At 36.7% G+C, this 17395-nt stretch overlaps 1 protein-coding gene across 10 annotated transcripts in view; it reads right to left on the bottom strand.

Annotated features, from left to right (window-relative positions):
- LOC127877723 (multiple C2 and transmembrane domain-containing protein 1-like) overlaps positions 1-17395 on the bottom strand; it is a 178320-nt gene that overhangs the window by 12377 nt on the left and 148548 nt on the right. For 7 of the 10 annotated variants that reach the window (XM_052423886.1, XM_052423887.1, XM_052423885.1 and 4 more), the window contains 10 exons: positions 14986-15174; positions 12768-12895; positions 8434-8620; positions 5930-5984; positions 4975-5116; positions 4190-4292; positions 3204-3305; positions 2815-2889; positions 1965-2084; positions 130-255 (listed from right to left, as the gene is read on the bottom strand). In XM_052423886.1, coding sequence (XP_052279846.1) covers positions 130-255; positions 1965-2084; positions 2815-2889; positions 3204-3305; positions 4190-4292; positions 4975-5116; positions 5930-5984; positions 8434-8620; positions 12768-12895; positions 14986-15174 — 1227 coding nt within the window. Of the gene's footprint in view, positions 1-129; positions 256-1964; positions 2085-2814; positions 2890-3203; positions 3306-4189; positions 4293-4974; positions 5117-5929; positions 5985-6050; positions 6071-6136; positions 6157-6308; positions 6329-8433; positions 8621-12767; positions 12896-14985; positions 15175-17395 lie in introns of all 10 variants that reach the window. The other 3 variants (XM_052423882.1, XM_052423883.1, XM_052423884.1) reach the window with 3 other exon arrangements.

The raw sequence follows: 17395 nt of genomic DNA, 5'->3' as shown, positions 1-17395 counted from the left end.
TGCAGACTGAATGTTGTTTATTTACTTATGTCCCTAGTGTACTGGCTATGGCAAAATGTTGCATAACTTACTACCTCTAACAGTATATAAGCTTCATGAAAATGGTTCCAATAAATATAAATCACTTACATCAGCATCAGGGTCCTTACTATAGGTGTTTTGTATGGATGACATGAGGATGTTCTTGAGCAGTAACACCACTAGGGTCAAGGGCAACATGTATGGCTCAAAGATCCAAACTATCACAAGGAACACCTGCAACAGAGGGAACATGAACGGCTCAAAGATCCACACTATGACTAGAAACACCTGCAACAGAGGCAACATGTACGCCTCTATGATCTGTTGTGTCACTAGCAACAACTGTAACAGATGCAACGTGTACGGCTCAAAGATTCACACTATCACTAGAAACATCTGCAACAAAGGCAACATGTACGGCTCAAAGATTCACACTACATGTATCACTAGAAACATCTGCAACAAAAGCAACATGTACTGCTCAAAGATTCACACTATCACCAGAAACATCTGCAACAAAGGCAACATGTACGGTTCAAAGATTCACACTATCACTAGATCTATAGGTCTTTGATTCACACTATCACTAGAAACACCTGTAAAAGAGGCAACATATATGGCTCAAAGATTCACACTATCACTAAAAACACCTTTAACAGAGGCAACATGTAGGGCTCAAAGATCCACACTATCACTAGAAACACCTGTAACAGGGGCAACATGTTGAGCTCAAAGATCAACACTATCCCTAGAAACACCTGTAACAGAGGCAACATGTAGGGCTCAATGATCCACACTATCTCTAGAAACACCTGCAACAGAGGCAACATGTACTGCTCAAAGATCCACACTATCACTAGAAACACCTGTAACAGAGGCAACATGTACTGCTCAAAGATCCACACTATCACTAGAAACACCTGCAACAGACAAAACGTGTACAGCTCGAAGTTTCACTATCTATAGAAACACCTGTTACAGAGGAAACATGAAGGGCTCAAAGATCCACACTTTCACTAGAAACACCTGTCAAAGTGGCAACATGTAAGGCTCAAAAATCACACTATCAAAACAGAAACACCTGCAACAGAGGCAATATGTTCAGCTCAAAGATCAACACTATCACTAGAAACACCTGTAACAGAGGCAACATGTACTGCTTAATGATCCACATGTTCACTAGCAGCACCCATAACAGAGGCAACATGTAGAGCTAAAAGATAACACTATCACTAGCAACATCTGTAACAGAGGCAACATGTAGGGCCTCAAGATCAACACTATCACTAGAAACTCCTGTAACATAGGAAAATTTTACTGCTCAAAGATACAAACTATAAACATCTGCAACAGAGGCAACATGTACTGCTCGAATATTCACACTATCACTAGAAACACCTGTAACAGAGGCAACATATATGGCTCAAAGATCCACACTATCACTAGAAACACCTGTAATAGAGGAAATATGTACTGCTCAAAGATTCACACTATCACTAGCAGCAACCAAAACAGAGGCAACATAAAGGGCTCAAAGATCCACACTATTACAAGAAACACCATAAATTTGCCGTAAATTCTGTTTATCAACGACATTTAAATCAAATTTTAATGCACTTAACGTACATACTTATAATAAAATATACACGTTCGCTGCATTCATTACTGATTTCTCTATGGCAACGTGTTTCAATCACTTTTTATTTAATTAATGCATTTTAAGCTTATATATTCAATCCGTGATAATTAGTTTGTCTAATTTGTATATTTCATTTACTTTTGCCAACAAACTTGTCAGGAATAAAGAAAAACCATGGACTTCTGGAACACCCCTCGTATTATATGCCTTTAGACAAAAATAGATTCTATTTGACTGATAATCTTAACACGGAGGCCACAACAAGTTTTTTATCTTTAATATTGTTCATACATCTGCCACTTACCAGAAAGGCAGTGAGACTGCGTATTGGAGAATCCCAGTTGAAGCAGCTGTTGATGAACTTGCCCCCCTCTATGAACGTGGAGATGATGGACGTGACACGGTCAATATTGCGCTTCATCACCTGTTCAAGAATATTAGTACTGGTTACTGCTATCATGAACAAATGCACCTTCAAAACTTTAAATTGTTAAGGTAATGTTATGAAAGCTGCATATATTCCTCTTCATATCATTTGGCAAGATGCATGCAAGCTTGTAGATTGTGCATTGAAAAGTGTGAGGTTACTTTGTGGGACAACAATGTGTCTAGACAGACAGACAGACAGACAGACAGACAGACAGACAGACAGACAGACAGACAGACAGACAGACAGACAGACAGACAGACAGACAGACAGACAGACAGACAGACAGACAGGCAGGCAGACAGACAGACAGACAGACAGACAGACAGACAGACAGACAGACAGACAGACAGACAGACAGACAGACAGACAGACAGACGGAAAAACATCCTGACATACATAATACATCTGTATACCCACCTACTTTGTGGTAGAGGTATTATTGTTATCGTTATGAAGCCACTGTCATCAGCAAGAGTGTTCAATAGCCAAAGAAGTATCTGCTTTTACCATGTTTTCATCATAAAGTCAAAGAGAATTGTTGTTTGTTTTTAGGGTAATTACATTTTATATCATCCCAGTAAAGGGAGGCAATTATTGGTGTCACCAGCAATTATAAAAGGTTATAAGAATATAAGTTCTTAAATGTGCTTATACTACATCAAATAAATCCAACAAAGCCTAGTTGAAATGCCTTCTTGGTGTAACTTTGTTTAAGCCGACTTACAGAGATCTTGAACTTTGGTTCAGGTTGCATAAATTTCTCTTCTTTTGGATTAACTGTCCTGACAGCTGCTTTGATCTGAAACAAAAAGCAAGTAGGTACATAACTGTACACAGATAGAAATGATAATATAACATCTCTGGATTATTGGTCTCCAGAATTAATATTTTTCGATTTCAATCTGCTATAAATAAAACCCTTCCATCTCATAAAACTTATTCATATCCATTTGCTCAAAACAGATTTTTAAACAACACATTTATTTTCGAAGTGAATCTCTTCAAAGGAAATGAATTGAGCCTTTAGTTCGATGAATGATCTACTCTTAAAGTTATAGATGAAGTCAAACTCCAGTTGAAATGAGCCCTTAGTTTTATGAGAAAGCTACTTACATGGTTATAGATGAAGTCGAACTCCAGTTGAATTGAGCCTTTAGTTCGATGAATGAGCTTCCTGTCTTTCAAGGCGTACCATTTCTTTTCCCTAGGCCGCATCTGCAACAAAGCAACAATGGCTAATACTTCCAAGACACGTTAAATTGCCCAAAATCAGGTTTTATGTTTACGTTTGACCTTGATAAAACTAACCCAAAATGCAATACCAGTTATGGTCTGCATGTAAGCAACAAACACACACAATTTTCATCAAACCCTTTAATATTTTTTGTATAACACTTACCTTGACCTGACTAGCTCCATATACAATAGGTAGTCTCTATGCAAGCTTGCTATGTGCAGAGTTTGTTACATGCAAACTAACGAAACCAACCGTTGATGTTCTTGCCTACCTGTCAAAGAGGCGCATATCATTCCTATTCAATAAATTTCCTTCAACAAAGAAATGAGCTAAGCTCTCGGAAAACCCAAACTTGGCTTATTTCATATGCATAAGTATTGTCTCAGACAAGCCTATGCAGTCTGCAGTTCTAAAATAATCAAGAATAAGAGGTAGGTGTTGTCCGTAATTAGCCTGTGCAGATGGCCAGTTAAAATATTTAGATATAATTTGTGAGACCACAGTGTACAATTGAACAAAATAAAAGTTGATAAGGAATTACTTAAACACATATTACCTTAATGCAAAGAAATGGGGACTTTGAGGAATAAGACCTTAAACATAAGTGTTTACTTATTTTGAGCTTAAGATTAAGAGTTAACAAATTAAATGTTCACTTATTTATTTTACCACCAAAATGGGGTCTTTATGATAAGACCTATGCACAGAAATTGTTTACTCATTTTGTGCTTTAGGTATTATTACTTTACCCAATAAATGTTCACTTATTTGAGTAGAGAAATTTGGGGCCTTTTGGAACAAGAATTAAGCAAAAGGATTGGGTTAAAAGGTTGAAGACTTTTTCAGTGGAACTTTTACTGACCCTTAGGAGTGGGATGGCGACCATTCCCAGAAACTCCACCTTCTTGTCGCGGTCCTCATCATAAACTGTCACCTCCAGCACCGAGTGGATGTCCTTCACATTGCTGAAACACATGGGTTTCATTTGAGCAGCATTATAGGAAAACAGGACTTAATGTATGTATGTTGTGTCCTGCCAGATTAGCCTGTGCAGTCAACATAGGCTAACCAGGGACGACAATTTCCGCCCACACTAGAATTTTATTTTGAAGAGTCCCTTTTAACAAAAAAAAACAAATTTGCAGAAACATACTAGGGACCTATCAAAAGGATCTCATTTCACAGATTATCAAAGTGACTTAAAAAAAAAATCAAAGTTTTAATTATATAAATCTTTGGAAAACAAGTGACCTCTTCAGCCGGGCCAATTTTGACCTATTGGCATGATTTATACACACTTTGTAGAGAACCACTGCAAAATGTTATGCACCAAAGATTAAACCTTTATGCCTTACAGTTTAAGGGATTTTTTTTTTAAGTTTCAACTTAAAAATGTTTGTGTGGCTCTGCTGACCTACATTTGCAGCAGACTAGAATGATTTGAACTATGATCAAAAAGGGTAACCAAAGAATCATTTGTGAGAAGTTCCTTTAAAACATGCTCTGCAGCTCAGGATGAGAAGTAGTCAGAGAAAAGTTTACATTTGGGCTGACAACTGACCATGGGCATCATAGCTTCACATTAGAACTATGCCCTCAGGTGAGCTAAATAGGTTTCATTTCTTGATAATCATTTGGAGTACTTACAAAGTGAAGATCTTGTTCCACTCAGGGTTGAGGGTCTTGTACTCGGTGTGTGTCTGCAGTCGAGCGTTCACCAACTCGAGCACACAGAATGGGTCAGACTTTCCTCCAATATCAGCAGCAATCAGGCCCTGAGCCTTGAACACTGTAACACAAACCGCACTTCGCCATAAGGACATAAGGACATGCATTGGAGACTTACTCTGAAAAACTGGGTATAATGCTTTTGCAAAAAGTATATATGCACAGGCTTATCAGGGACGACACTGTCTGCTTATATGGAATTTTTCATTTAAAATAAAAGAAATTCTCTAATAAACAAAATAATATTTCGACTAAAAGTGTCATCCCTGATTAGCCTGTGCAGACTGCACACGCTAATCTGGGAAAAAACTTTACGCTCATGTATGTTAACCCTGTTTTCCCAAAGCAAGGCTCATTTCTGAATTTAGAGATATCAATGAAGACTACAAATGTGTTGCGTTCAAAGAAAACTGGGCATAATGCATGTGCGTAAAGTGTCGTCTCAGATAAGCCTGTGAAGTCTGCACAGGCTAATCAGGGACGACACTTTTCACCTTAATTGGATTTTTGCTAAGAAGAGACTTTTAAACGAAAAATGTCATAAAAGCAGAAAGTGTCGTCCCTGATTAGCCTGTGCGAACTGCACAGGCTTATCTGGGACGACACTTACGCACATGCATTATGCCCAGTTTTCTCAGTACACGACTCAATGTATTTTTTCTGTAAATGGTCTCTCTCTCTCTCTAAAAAGCATGAGCAGACATCAGTTACTATGATATGTATGATGCAGAAGCAGAACAAAGACAGATTTCAAATCTTTTAGATCTTTCTTTGTCCCAGATATTAAAGATCACTTGTAAGTTTGAACAATATCCTGATATAAAATTCAGGTGACTGAAACAGAGTGTTAAAGTGAAACATGATATGTACAAACCTTGGACCTGAAGCCAGCCAACATCTCGGAGACACAATAAGGACTGAAATAAACCCTGTAAAACATAACAGCGACTATCAGTGGGTATTACATATAACATCAGCCAACATCACAGAGACACTTGAAGGACTGGAATAAACCCTGTAAAACATAACAGCGACTATCAGTGGGTATTACATATAACATCAGCCAACATCACAGAGACACTTGAAGGACTGGAATAAACCCTGTAAAACATAACAGCGACTATCAGTGGGTATTACATATAACATCAGTCAACATCTCGGAGACACAATAAGGACTTGAATAAACCCTGTAAAACATAACAGCGACTATCAGTGGGTATTACATATAACATCAGCCAACATCACAGAGACACTTGAAGGACTGGAATAAACCCTGTAAAACATAACAGCGAATATCAGTGGGTATTACATATAACATCAGCCAACATCTCGGAGACACTTATAGGACTGAAATAAACCCTGTAAAACATAACAGGGACTATCAGTGGGTATTACATATAACATCAGTCAACATCTCGGAGACACAATAAGGACTGGAATAAACCCTGTAAAACATAATAGCGACTATCAGTGGGTATTACATATAACATCAGTCAACATCTCGGAGACACAATAAGGACTGGAATAAACCCTGTAAAACATAACAGCGACTATCAGTGGGTATTACATATAACATCACTCAACATCTCGGAGACACTTATAGGACTGAAATAAACCCTGTAAAACATAACAGCCACTATCAGTGGGTATTACATATAACATCACTCAACATCTCGGAGACACTTATAGGACTGAAATAAACCCTGTAAAACATAACAGCGACTATCAGTGGGTATTACATATAACATCACTCAACATCTCGGAGACACTTATAGGACTGAAATAAACCCTGTAAAACATAACAGCCACTATCAGTGGGTATTACATATAACATCAGCCAACATCTCGGAGACACTTATAGGACTGAAATAAACCCTGTAAAACATAACAGCCACTATCAGTGGGTATTACATATAACATCACTCAACATCTCGGAGACACTTATAGGACTGAAATAAACCCTGTAAAACATAACAGCCACTATCAGTGGGTATTACATATAACATCACTCAACATCTCGGAGACACTTATAGGACTGAAATAAACCCTGTAAAACATAACAGCCACTATCAGTGGGTATTACATATAACATCACTCAACATCTCGGAGACACTTATAGGACTGAAATAAACCCTGTAAAACATAACAGCCACTATCAGTGGGTATTACATATAACATCACTCAACATCTCGGAGACACTTATAGGACTGAAATAAACCCTGTAAAACATAACAGCCACTATCAGTGGGTATTACATATAACATCACTCAACATCTCGGAGACACTTATAGGACTGAAATAAACCCTGTAAAACATAACAGCCACTATCAGTGGGTATTACATATAACATCACTCAACATCTCGGAGACACTTATAGGACTGAAATAAACCCTGTAAAACATAACAGCCACTATCAGTGGGTATTACATATAACATCACTCAACATCTCGGAGACACTTATAGGACTGAAATAAACCCTGTAAAACATAACAGCCACTATCAGTGGGTATTACATATAACATCACTCAACATCTCGGAGACACTTATAGGACTGAAATAAACCCTGTAAAACATAACAGCGACTATCAGTGGGTATTACATTTAACATCAGTAATTGCATAATAAGTTCTTTTGTTTTCGTCACATTTACTCAAAAAAGGAGAAAAATGACTTTTCAATTCACTCGTTGTACAACTATTCTTTTGATATGAAATTTATTTTTGCCTCATTAAACTAAAACATACCATCATAATAAGTCTGCATTAGAAATCAATGTGTTATACTAGTGTTGTTGTTCAGCAAATAATACAATGGTTTGAAAAGCATGTTTATTCACAAATTTGGTTAATCAAAGATATAAATAAATCAGAAAATATAGTATTATTTCTTAAATAGATACAAATTGTTATTTATAAAACTGTATACACTTTATAATGTCAATATATTGCAATTTGAAAGGGCTCTGTAGATGTTTTATTCAATCTTAAATACAAATTGGTTCATAAGGTATTAAATTAATACAGGTATAAATTAAATGAATTCTGAAAAAAACAAAAACATAAATGCACACCAATGGAATAAATAAGCCGTATTATGAGAAAATGGGGCTTAACGCATGTGCAGTCCACACAGGCTAATCAGGGACAAAGCTACATGTAACTCTTAAGTCTGGATTTTTGTTTTGAAGAGACTTCCTTTAAACAAAAAATTCCATAAAAGCTGAAAGTGTCACCCATTATAAGCCTGCATGGAATGCACAGGCTAATCTGGTATGACACTTGATGCACATAAATTAGGCCCCATTTTTTAGAGCAAGGCTCAATATTGTTCCACATTTCACAACACTATTTCCTGTGTGTTGCCAGTCTGCACACGTACATATCTGCGAACAGTCTCCAACCGCTCCTGGGGGTCGGGGGAGTACGCCGAAAGGTCAGATATGGTTTCCTGTGCTGAGGTCCCACTGATGGTAATTAGAAGCTTGAGCAGCCCCGCCCCGTCCTCCAGGGGTTGCTCCACAGAGTGTGTGATCTCCTTCTCCAGCTTGGACAGGTCTATCACCGCCCTACAGGCAGACAGTTTATTGCGATTGTTTGCTGTTTTAACCCTATAATTGATACTCACTTTGATACATTTGTAGTCCCTTAGAAAATCAAATTAAATTTTAGACCTTTTTCATAGATTCAAGTTTTTAAGGCTTTAAAACCTAAGATACTGATGAGAAGCAACCAGTGTACTTGCAGGCTGTTCTGGTTTTATACTGGTCACATAGACCCCTTTTAACCATGCTTCTTAGGGTTCAAAACAATGTTTTAGCCATATCAGAGCAGTGAGTTAACCTACTCAGACTTTTACTGAGTAAGTTGGTTCACTATTATATATATACATATACCTGTAACTGACAACTTCTCATTTATTCAGATATAGGGACAGACTGGCCAGATTTGGGAGATTTAAACATGGCCTTGATATTGTCCAGATAAACATTCTTACCAAGTTTCATCAAGAGTGAGTCATAAATGTGGCCTCTAGTGTTATAATAAGGTTTTTCTAAGATTTGACCAGGTGACCTAGTTTTGTTAAACACCATAAAGACATAAATGTGGTCTCTAGAGCTATAACAAGGTTTTCATAAGAATTGACCATGTGACCTAGTTTTTGAACACATATTGCCCAGATTATATGAGCGTTGTTCTGAGAAAATTGGGCAAAATGAATGTGCGTAAAGTGTCATCTCAGATTAGCCTGTGCAGTCCGCACAGGCTAATCAGGGACGACATTTTCCGCTTTAATGGCATTTTTTGTTTAAAGGAAGTCCCTTTTTACTGAAAATCTAGTTTAAGCGGAAAGTGTCATCCCTGATTAGCCTGTGCGGACTGCACAGGCTAATCTGGGATGACACTTTACGCACATGCAATAAGCCCAGTTTTATCAGAACGCGGCTCATATATTTCCAAGATAAACACTCTGAGCAAGTTTCATCAAGATAGGATGACAAATGATGCTTCTAGTGCGGTGACAAGCTCATATTGAAGACACACAACAAATGACACTAAACCAAAGATGCCAGGCATAATAGGGTGATCACAATAGCTCACCATTAGCACTTTCCGCTCAGGTGAGCTAACAATATTATATATGTTGGCATGTTTGGAGACTTGAGCTACACACTACAAATCATCTCTTTATGGTGGTCTTTTGTGGTAAGTAACTGCATGATAAACAAGACTATTGTCAAGCAATATAAGTCCCCTACCGGCTCCACCATTGTCAGACATTCCACCATTTTCACATTTTTTGTATATATTTGTTGCCATAGAAACCAGAATTTTTGACGTAGAAACAAAATGAAATGACATGCATAATGTCCATATTGCCATCTATCCATGTTTCAAGTTTCATGAAACAAGAGGGCCAAGATGGCCCTAGTTTACTCACCTGAGAAGAGTGTATCTATTGAATTTTTACCAAATGTATTGGGCTATTTGTAAAACATGCATGCCTGTACCTATGAAGTCTTTATCCTAGGTAAAAGTGTTTTTGAGTTATCATTTGAAAACCAATTTTTGTATTTTGAATCACTGTGACTGTCACCTTTGACCTAGTGACGAGAAGATCAATAGGGGTCATTGGTGAGTCATGATCAATGTAGCCAACAGTTATCAATTTACATTCCAAACCTAAATTTGGTACATGTAGCTGTATATTTTAGAACCCTTTATCAGCAGTAGCATATATCCATTGTGCATGACTTCTTTAAACACAGCCTGTTGACCAGAGCTCACACACCAACAAATTACAGCAAAATGTTATTCCTGATCCCATACATTAACTTCATAAACAATCAATGTGTGTATCCTTCCTCTCTCTCATAATCAATGTTAGGCATCAATGGGTTAATATCAAATTGAGTTGTGTGTGTTTGTTCTTGTGTACTTGTAGATTTTAGAGCACATATGAACTGTAGTGTCCTAGTCTGATAACAAAATAAAAATTGTATAGTGTTTTCATAGTTGACATGTTAAGATTTTAAATTACAAAACAAACAAATGAATTCCATTCCATCTTGCATCGTTTCAAGGTCAGCCCACTGTTAGTCTGTCTGGAAATTGTCAATTTAGTGCTTTGTGTTTAATTACCAAAACAAAAAAACACTTTCAACCACAAACATCTTTAAAACAGATGCAATGATTATAATGCACTCATGTCAGATGGATAACAAAGTTATAAGATGTTCAAAACATCTACATGATAAATTCCATTTTTGATTGATTTAATAAGAAAATTCTATCAACTTGACCATTATATTGTTTCATGATCCTAGGCGTAAGCTTTCTTGAGTTATCATCTAAAAACCATTTTACTGTGTCAAGTAACCATGACCTTGACCTAGTGACCTGAAAGTCAATACGGGTCATCTGCAAGTCATGATCAATGTACCTATGAAGTTTCATGATCCTAGGCATAGGCCTTCTTGAGTTATCATCTGGAAACCATTTTCTAAGTTGAAACACCGTGACCTTGACCTTTGACCTAGTGACCTGAAAATCAATAGGGGTCATCTGCCAGTCATGATCAATGTACCTATGAAGTTTCATCATCCTAGGCATAAGCGTTCTTGAGTAAAACAATTTTACTATTTTGGGTCACCTCAATGTACCTATGAAGTTTCATGATCCTAGGCGTAAGCGTTCTTGAGTTATCATCCGGAAACCATTTTTCTAAGTTGAAACACCGTGACCTTGACCTTTGACCTAGTGACCTGAAAATCAATAGGGGTCATCTGTGAGTCACGATCAATGTACCTATGAAGTTTCATGATCCTAGGCATAAGCGTTCTTGAGTTATCATCCAGAAACCATTTTACTATTTCGGGTCACAGTGACCTTGACATTTGACCTAGTGACCTCAAAATCAATAGGGGTCATCTACAAGTCATGATCAATGTACCTATGAAGTTTCATGATCCTAGGCGTAAGCGTTCTTGAGTTATCATCTGGAAGCCATTTTACTATTTCGGGTCACCGTGACCTTGACCTTTGACCTAGTGACCTCAAAATCAATAGGGGTCATCTGCGAGTCATGATCAATGTACCTATGAAGTTTCATGATCCTAGGCCTAAGCGTTCTTGACTTATCATTCGGAAACCATCTGGTGGACAGACATACGGCCCGACATGAGCAAAACAATATACCCCCTCTTCTTCGAAGGGGGGCATAAATATGTGACTTCCATAGTGTTCGATCACAAGGTTTGACTGGAACCATTTTTGAACTCAACTATCGTATCAAAGAAACAAATGTTCTGACCAAATTTCATGAAAATTGGGCCAAAAATGTGACTTCTAGAGTGTTAACGTTTTCACTATATACATAAAGAGAAAAATTCCCCGCCCACTGGCGGCCATGTTTTTTCACCTATCCGAACCATTGTCGAACTCATCCAAGATATCAATAAAACCAATGTTTTGACCAACTTTCATGATGATTGGGCAAAAATTGTGACTTCTAGAGTGTTTACAATGTTTCTCTATAGCCAAATAGGGAAAACTGCCACTATATACATATAAAGAAAAATGCCCCGCCCACTGGGGGCCATGTTTTTTCACTGATCTGGGCCATTTTTGAACTCGTCCGAGTTACCATATAAAACCAATGTTTTGACCAACTTTCATGATGATTGGACAAAAATTGTGACTTCTAGAGTGTTTACAAGGTTTCTCTATAGCCAATAGGGAAAACTGCCACTATATACATATAGAGAAAAATGTTTTTCACCGATCTGGACCATTTTCGAACTCGTCCGAGATATCAATTAAATCAATGTTTTGACCACCTTTCATAATGATTGGGCAAAAATGGTTACTTCTAGAGTGTTTACAAGGTTTCTCTATAGCCAAATAAGGAAAACTGCCCCGCCCACTGGCGGCCATGTATTTCAACAGACCGGAACCACTTTTGAACTCAATCAAGATATCATTAAGACAAACAATTTGACAAAGTTACATGAAGATTGAACATAAAATGTGACTTCTACAGTGTTTACAAGGTTTTTCTGTTTTTTTACCTAGTTACCTAGTTTTTGACCCGGCACAACCCAGTTTCGATTATTGAACAGGCTCATATGGGAGACACTTTATGAGCATGCATTTAGCCCAGTTTTCCCAGGTTGATGCACTTAAAATGGAATTTAATTGTCACATCAGTCTCACCTGCCCATGAAGTCATCCTTGGCAACATCTTTATCATACATGACAATCTCCAGGTGACTGGTTTGCCCGGGGAACATGCGAAGGTCAAATTGTTCCAGCCACCGCGGCTCTAGGGTCTTGTCCTTGTGCTGTAATAGAGCCATACAAACTATTAACCCTTAAAGCGCTGCAGCTGAATTTTAAAGGCCTTTGCAAACAGTTTGGATCCAGATGAGACTGCCACAAAACGTGGCGTCTCATCAGGATCCAAACTGTTTGCTTTTCTGATAGTATTCTTTGAAAAAAATCGAATAAATGCTAATTTTAAAAATTCTGCAGACGACATTTTAGCAGAAGACAAATTTCCCAGCATGCAAAGGGTTAAATGTATTTTTTATGCATGTTTTTAAACCCTTTACCACTTAGAAACGTATTTTTACCCATTTGTTGTCCCTTAGAAAGTTTAATTTAATTTAAGACCCTTTCATTTACTTAATTTAAGTTTTAAAGGCTTCATTTCCAACCCTTAGATACTAATGAGAGCAAACAGCATAAAACCTTAACAGACCTTAACACACTGCAAGTTACTTGCACGCTGTTCTGGTTTTATGCTGTTTGCACATAGCTATTTTAACTTTGCTTCTGAGTGGGAAAGGGTTAAACAATCATTTATTTACTTTTACATTAATTTGTAACTAAGAGGGAACGTAAGATACAAATTGATCACAACAGAAAATTGTTGAATTAACTAACTTAATATCAAGAAAAATGGTACTTGTTGACAGTCATTATTCATAACATCCACATCGTACTTGTTGACAGTCATTATTCATAACATCCACATCGTACTTGTTGACAGTCATTATTCATAACATCCACATCGTACTTGTTGACAGTCATTATTCATAACATCCACATCGTACTTGTTGACAGTAATTATTCATAACATCTACATTGTACTTGTTGACAGTCATTTTTCATAACATCCACATTGTACTTGTTGACAGTCATTATTCATAACATCCACATTGTACTTGTTGACAGTCATTATTCATAACATCCACATCGTACTTGTTGACAGTCATTATTCATAACATCCACATCGTACTTGTTGACAGTCATTATTCATAACATCTACATTGTACTTGTTGACAGTCATTTTTCATAACATCCACATTGTACTTGTTGACAGTCATTATTCATAACATCCACATTGTACTTGTTGACAGTCATTATTCATAACATCCACATTGTACTTGTTGACAGTCATTTTTCATAACATCCACATCGTACTTGTTGACAGTCATTATTCATAACATCCACATCGTACTTGTTGACAGTCATTATTCATAACATCCACATCGTACTTGTTGACAGTCATTATTCATAACATCCACATCGTACTTGTTGACAGTCATTATTCATAACATCCACATTGTACTTGTTGACAGTCATTATTCATATCATTCACATCGTACTTGTTGACAGTCATTATTCATAACATCCACATCGTACTTGTTGACAGTCATTATTCATAACATCCACATCGTACTTGTTGACAGTCATTATTCATATCATTCACATCGTACTTGTTGACAGTCATTTTTCATAACATCCACATCGTACTTGTTGACAGTCATTATTCATAACATCCACATTGTACTTGTTGACAGTAATTATTCATAACATCCACATCGTACTTGTTGACAGTCATTATTCATAACATCCACATCGTACTTGTTGACAGTCATTATTCATAACATCCACATCGTACTTGTTGACAGTCATTATTCATAACATCCACATCGCACTTGTTGACAGTCATTATTCATAACATCCACATCGTACTTGTTGACAGTCATTATTCATAACATCCACATCGTACTTGTTGACAGTCATTATTCATAACATCCACATCGTACTTGTTGACAGTCATTATTCATAACATCCACTCATCAAATGTGCAGCACTCTGGGAAAACATGATCAAATGCATGTGCGTAAAGTGTTGGCCCAGATCAGCCTGTGCAGTCCACACTGCTCACCATTGACAACATTTTTGGCCTAAAATTGATTTTTGCTTAGAAGAGACTTTCTTCAAACAAAAAATTCCATAAACGGGGGTGTGGCCCTGATTTGCCTGTGCTGACTACAAAGGCTGATCTGGGCCAACACTTTAAGCAATGCATTAAGCCCCGTATTCCCAAAGCGCTGCTTGAATTACTTATACTCATTCATACCTTGCTTTTGTATCTCTCATTGCCCAGCTTGAACTTGACATATGGGTCAGACAGCCCGTTGTCATCCATGGGAATGAGGTCCCGCCCCTCCACCAGCACTATGGTAACCACATTGGTCCACATCTGCAGCTTCAACTTCCTGGCAGCAGACTCCTTGTCCATTATCTTTAGAGTTGAACGCTTAGAGAACTGAAATATTACATCAAGAGACTGTATTACATCACCCACACCATGCAAAACAAGGTTTTATAACATATTGATTTGGTAAAGTTGCATTATGTTTCATGCTGTCAATAAGACAACTTAAAGTTGGTATCACATAACCCTAAGATCTACTTAGATCATATTTTTATGGCAAATTCAAATTCTTTATTTACTTTTTTTCATTTTCTGAGATCATTTATTTTGAACACAACTGTGTAATCTATGTGTACAGGTGGCTATGCGCCTGGGTTGACATGAAATTACAGACAAGATATACATTGAATACATACATTCAGGCAGTATAACTGAACTAAAGAAACAAATATTGCCTTGGCATATAATCTCAAAGACAAATAAGATTTGTAATTTGCAGTACTGAAATAATAACACCTGAATAAGACCTTTCCCAACTCTTAATGGGTAAGAAGTAACAAGACTATTGCCAAGCAATATTATGTCCCCTACCAGCTCCACCATTGTCAGAAATTCCACCATTGTCAGAATTTTCCTTTTATATTTGTTGCCATAGCAACCAGAATTTTTGACATACAAACAAAATGAAATGACGTGCATAATTTCCATATTGCCATCTATCCATGTTTCAAGTTTCATGAAAAAATATAAAGAACTTTTAAAGTTATCGCAGGATCCAGAAAACCACCATTTTCAGCAGTATTTCTAATCTATTTATTGCCATAGCAACCAGAATTTTTGACGTAGGAACCAAATGAATTGACATGCATAATGTCCATATTGCCATCTATCCATGTTTAAAGTTTCATGAAAAAATATTAAAAAGTTTTAAAGTTATCGCAGGATCCAAAAAAGTGTGACTGACTGACAGACAGACAAGAGCGCAAACCATAAGTCCCCTCAGGTAAACCGGTTGGGGGCAAAAACTGCTCCCTAAGCTATCAAAAAGAAATAATTATATTTATTATATGAAATTAATCACATATCTCAAGTATAACAAAAAAATCTTTTGTCAGTATAATATAAATATTACAAATGTGATCAAACAAAATAATGGAATTACTGAATTTTATTTTACAAATGACTCAAATATGAAAACTTCCATCTTAACAACATATATATATTTGTTTGAAATAACAAACTACAGTACATGGTTGTTTTACCACTCATCAATCCATACTGGAAGCCGTTTTATCAGTTTCTTAGCAATAACACTCAATATTCATTTTTGCTATAACCAGAGAGTGTGTTTCATAGCCTTTAGAGCCTTGGGGTCTTCACAATGCCATTCTGAGGGGACTTAAAAGATCACCAGAGACTAAAATTAATTATATATGGCTTGATATCAGTACAGACTCTGCTTGAGGTGGTGGGGGGGGGGGGGGGTTGTCAATAAACTTCAATTCATCCTCATATTATATTGCTAAGATATGACAAGTGGTTATAAATAACAATGTTCTTTGAAATAAATTGTAAATCAAGGTTTCAATATTGTTGTTTTATATTATTTTTTGTTATTGCATGTTTTTACTAAAAAGATATACTGAACAAAAAAGCTACAATTCTATTTATTTAATAAGGCTAATTGGCTGGATATGTTCTCAAGATTCCATTGGATATCCAAAATATCAACAAGGTAAAACATATGTTAGATGAAGAAAAAAATATGAATACCAGAAGTGCAAATCAATTAATTTAAAATTGCAGGAAAGTGCAGCCTCGTGCATTCTATTGATTTCCATTTCTTCAGAGAGGCTCCAATCACAAAACATATTATCACTTGTTACAAGTTTCCACCTACAAACATTTTGAGAATAATAATGTGTAATATAGTATAGGTTTTTTGCTGATCATTTGCCTATCATAATTCTCCTTTATAGTAAGGCTACTTTTTTGGAAAGCAAAAATCATGACAATGCTCCTACTTAAGTAAGGATCAAAGCGCTGAAGGCACTGAAGACATTCGCTATTGCATACTGTTAGATGCAACTCAGTTTTCAAAATTATGTTATAGCTTTTAGTATCGCAAGTTTGAAATGAACACAACCCATTTAAATTTATAGAGTGTGGGTCAAGATAAGGGTGAACCGTTTATCCTCATATTTATGTTAAAGAGATAACTTAAACAAAATAACAACAATATGTCTCTTTTTTTCGCAATGGGTTGCTGCACTGGCAACCATCTTTAGAATTGTGGTTGCCTTGCTAAAGAATAACAAGCCTAGAATCATGT

This window comes from Dreissena polymorpha, chromosome 4 (assembly GCF_020536995.1).
Source record: "Dreissena polymorpha isolate Duluth1 chromosome 4, UMN_Dpol_1.0, whole genome shotgun sequence".
In the NCBI taxonomy this organism is placed as follows: Eukaryota; Metazoa; Mollusca; class Bivalvia; order Myida; family Dreissenidae; genus Dreissena; species Dreissena polymorpha.
The sequence above is the reverse complement of the archived record's forward strand: the minus strand, read 5'-3'. Positions and strand labels throughout refer to the sequence as shown.